The 3,068-nt window shown below is 44.7% G+C and overlaps 1 protein-coding gene across 1 annotated transcript in view; it reads left to right on the top strand.

The window, feature by feature from the left end:
• The first annotated feature begins 1,134 nt into the window (after positions 1-1,134).
• The window catches only part of SYPL2 (synaptophysin-like 2), a 21,794-nt gene continuing 19,860 nt past the window's right edge, over positions 1,135-3,068 (top strand). Inside the window, exon 1 of the mRNA XM_005860115.2 lies at positions 1,135-1,164. Within this exon, the coding sequence (XP_005860177.1) occupies positions 1,135-1,164 (30 nt within the window). The remainder of the gene's footprint in view (positions 1,165-3,068) is intronic.

Below are 3,068 nucleotides of genomic sequence, written 5' to 3'. Positions count from 1 at the left end.
TTTACAGAGAGGAAGGGAGAGAGATAGAGAGTTAGAAACATCGATGAGAGAGAAACATCGATCAGCTGCCTCCCGCACATCTCCTACTGGGGATGTGCCCGCAACGCAGGTACATGCCCTTGACCGGAATAGAACCTGGGACCTTTCAGTCCGCAGGCCGACACTCTATTCACTGAGCCAAACCGGTTTCGGCTAAAATTTTTTAAATAAATAAATAAACAACTGCAGGTAAGTTCTAGCTCTGCTACTGGCTAGCTTTAATTCCCTCAAATGGAAAAACAAAAAACAAACCCTATCCTGCCTCTGTCATAAGACAACCAGTACTGAAGTGCAGAGAGCTTAAAGGGACTCTGGAAAGTATAAAGTACTAGTCCAATGTGGTATTTTCATCCTAATTCAGGAACTTCACTCTAGGGAGGTATTACTATGTCCTCCCTAATATGGGGCTCTGCTCTTGCACCTCTTCTCAAACTTTACTGTCTTCATGGGTTATTTCATTTATGCAAAGTACCAAGTCCTACTTCCAAATCGCTACTACCAGTTTGACCCCTTCCCGTACTAATCTAAATGCCTCCTGTGCATTTCCATTTGGATATCCCTTAGCACCGAACATTCAACATTTTCCAATCTGAAATATCTCTTTAAATCCAACCATTCTTGCAAAATCAACTCCATCTCCTTCCAATCCCGCTGCATTTTAATTTTTTTTAATTGATTTTTTACAGAGAGGAAGGGAGAGGGATAGAGAGTTAGAAACATCAATGAGAGAGAGAAACATCTATCAGCTGCCCCTTGCACAACCTCTACTGGGGATGTGCCCGCAACCAAGGTACATGCCCTGGACCGGAATCGAACCTGGGACCCTTGAGTCCGCAGGCTGATGCTCTATCCACTGAGCCAAATTGGTTAGGGCTGCATTTTAATTTTTTAAACACCTCCAATCAACCGTTCCCCAAAATAGGAAGTTCTGAATGAACTGACTCATTCCTCCCCATCCTCTCCCACCCTATTTAATAAAAGCCTAATATGCAAATTGTCCCCTTGGGCAGTTATCTGACCCAGAGTTCAACTGCTCGCTATGATGTGCACTGACCACAAGGGGGCAGCGCAGAACATGGCAGGCATCGGGGACGCATGCTGGACTACAGCAAGATGGTGGAGCAGGTGAGCGGACCACATCAGGTCAAGGTGGGGTGCCAGGCAGGGCAGTGGGGCTGTGAGGCTGGGGTGCAAGCTAGAGCCTGATCTCCGCAGGCCACCCCAAGAGACCCCACGCGTGCATGAATTTGTGCACCGGGCCTCTAGTATCAACCATGTGCCAAGAAATATCAACTCACATCAATTCCTCCTACACAGTAACTCAACACTCTCTTCCTCCCTTTCTCAATGCCCTCATTACCTTCCACCTATTACAATAGCCTTCTAACTGGTACTGACTCACTCTTTCCCCTAATCCAGTCAATTAATCTCTATTAAACAATTATGACTATGTAACTTCTTAAAACAAAAATTATGGCACTCAGTTACCTACAGAATACAACCCAAACCCCTTAACTTCATATGAAAAACCATGCACTATCTAGCACCATCCTATTTTCCTCGTATCTCCCACTATTACCATACATGTATCATGGACCAGACAGACTGGAATTTCCCAAATATGCACTGTGCTTACCCACTGCCCCTCCTTTGTACAGCCTATGTTCTCTGCCTCAAAACTCTTTGACTTTCACTGTCCATATTTATTAAAATCTTGCTTTCTCAAGGTTTTAAATACCAGCTCTTTTGTGAAGTTTTCCATGATCCCCCAATACTGAATTCCCAGTGTTGATTTGAATTTCTCTAACAACATGAATACATTTGATTCATCCAGTAGTTACTTTTGTCAATAGTTCTTTAAAAGACAATCTTCCATATGGGGCAACGATCTTGACTCTGTTCACTGCAGCATGACCAGCAACTAGAACAGTGCCTTGTACACAGCGAACATCCAAGTACATTAGCTAAGTTTTAAATAAAAACTGACTGTACTTTAGCTCTTCTTGGGAAGACACAAAAATGAATAACACAAAGCAGCAATAAAGATGTTAAACCTTCAATGCTCTGGAAGCTAAATATTGACTAACAGAGGCATTTTACAGACTGTAGGAAAAGATGTCAGTTTTAAAACTTCTCATACATCTGAGTCAGTAAAAGGGTACTTCTGGGTGATAAAACTTTTGACAGGGCCTATGAATAACTGATAAAGGCAGCTTCTCCAGCCACCCAGTACAAAGAAAACATCTGCCTAGCCTTAAAGAAAGAAAATGGAAAAAAAAAAGTTATGTTTAAACTTAACTGATCAAAACAGAAACTGAAAGTAAAAGTGTCTGCAGCATATGTGCAATTTAATATGACTTAACATTTCCAAGCCCTGAAAGTTTTTTGTTTTTTTTTAATAAATACAACAATCTCGATTTTGATTTAAAAACCAGATTTGGCCTTCAACATAAATTAACTTGCTTTAAACTCTTTAAAAAGTAAGGAAAGCCTAGGGCCAGGGCAATCAGCACGATGAGGAAACTTCTGAGAACCACTCTCAACACCAGTCTCTAAAAAATCAGACTCCAGACACTATCCGGGCACAGCCGAGGCTGCCTTCGCGCTTTGGGAGAAACTGTACGACCCAGGAATCGGAGGAAAGGCTGCTCTATTCCCACGACTAAGAAGTAGAAAACGAGGCTCTCCTACAGGAAAAAGGGAGCTGAAATGCTCAAACCCAGCAAACACTCTCTGGCTGCTTTTCCTTCCAGGCAGCACGTTCACAGCTTTGAAGAAGGCAGCACGGAACGATGACCTGGGACGGGGGTGACCCCTGCCTCCCCCGGGTTAAAGGTCGGAGTTCCGCCCCTCAGCCTCTTCCCAAGCACAAAGCGGAGCTTCTCGCTTCCGCACCCGGTCAGGACCCAGCAGTGACTCAGCGGGAGGGCAAGGCGGTCGATGGGCAGAAGTGCAGCTTGGGGGAACCACAGCGGGCGGCGGGGAGGGCAGCAGAGCCCCACGCTGGGCCAAACGCGGGTTCCCGGGGC

This window comes from Myotis brandtii, unplaced genomic scaffold (assembly GCF_000412655.1).
Source record: "Myotis brandtii unplaced genomic scaffold, ASM41265v1 scaffold131, whole genome shotgun sequence".
Taxonomy (NCBI): domain Eukaryota; kingdom Metazoa; phylum Chordata; class Mammalia; order Chiroptera; family Vespertilionidae; genus Myotis; species Myotis brandtii.
Note: the sequence above shows the minus strand (reverse complement) of the source record. Positions and strands in the feature narration are given on the sequence as shown.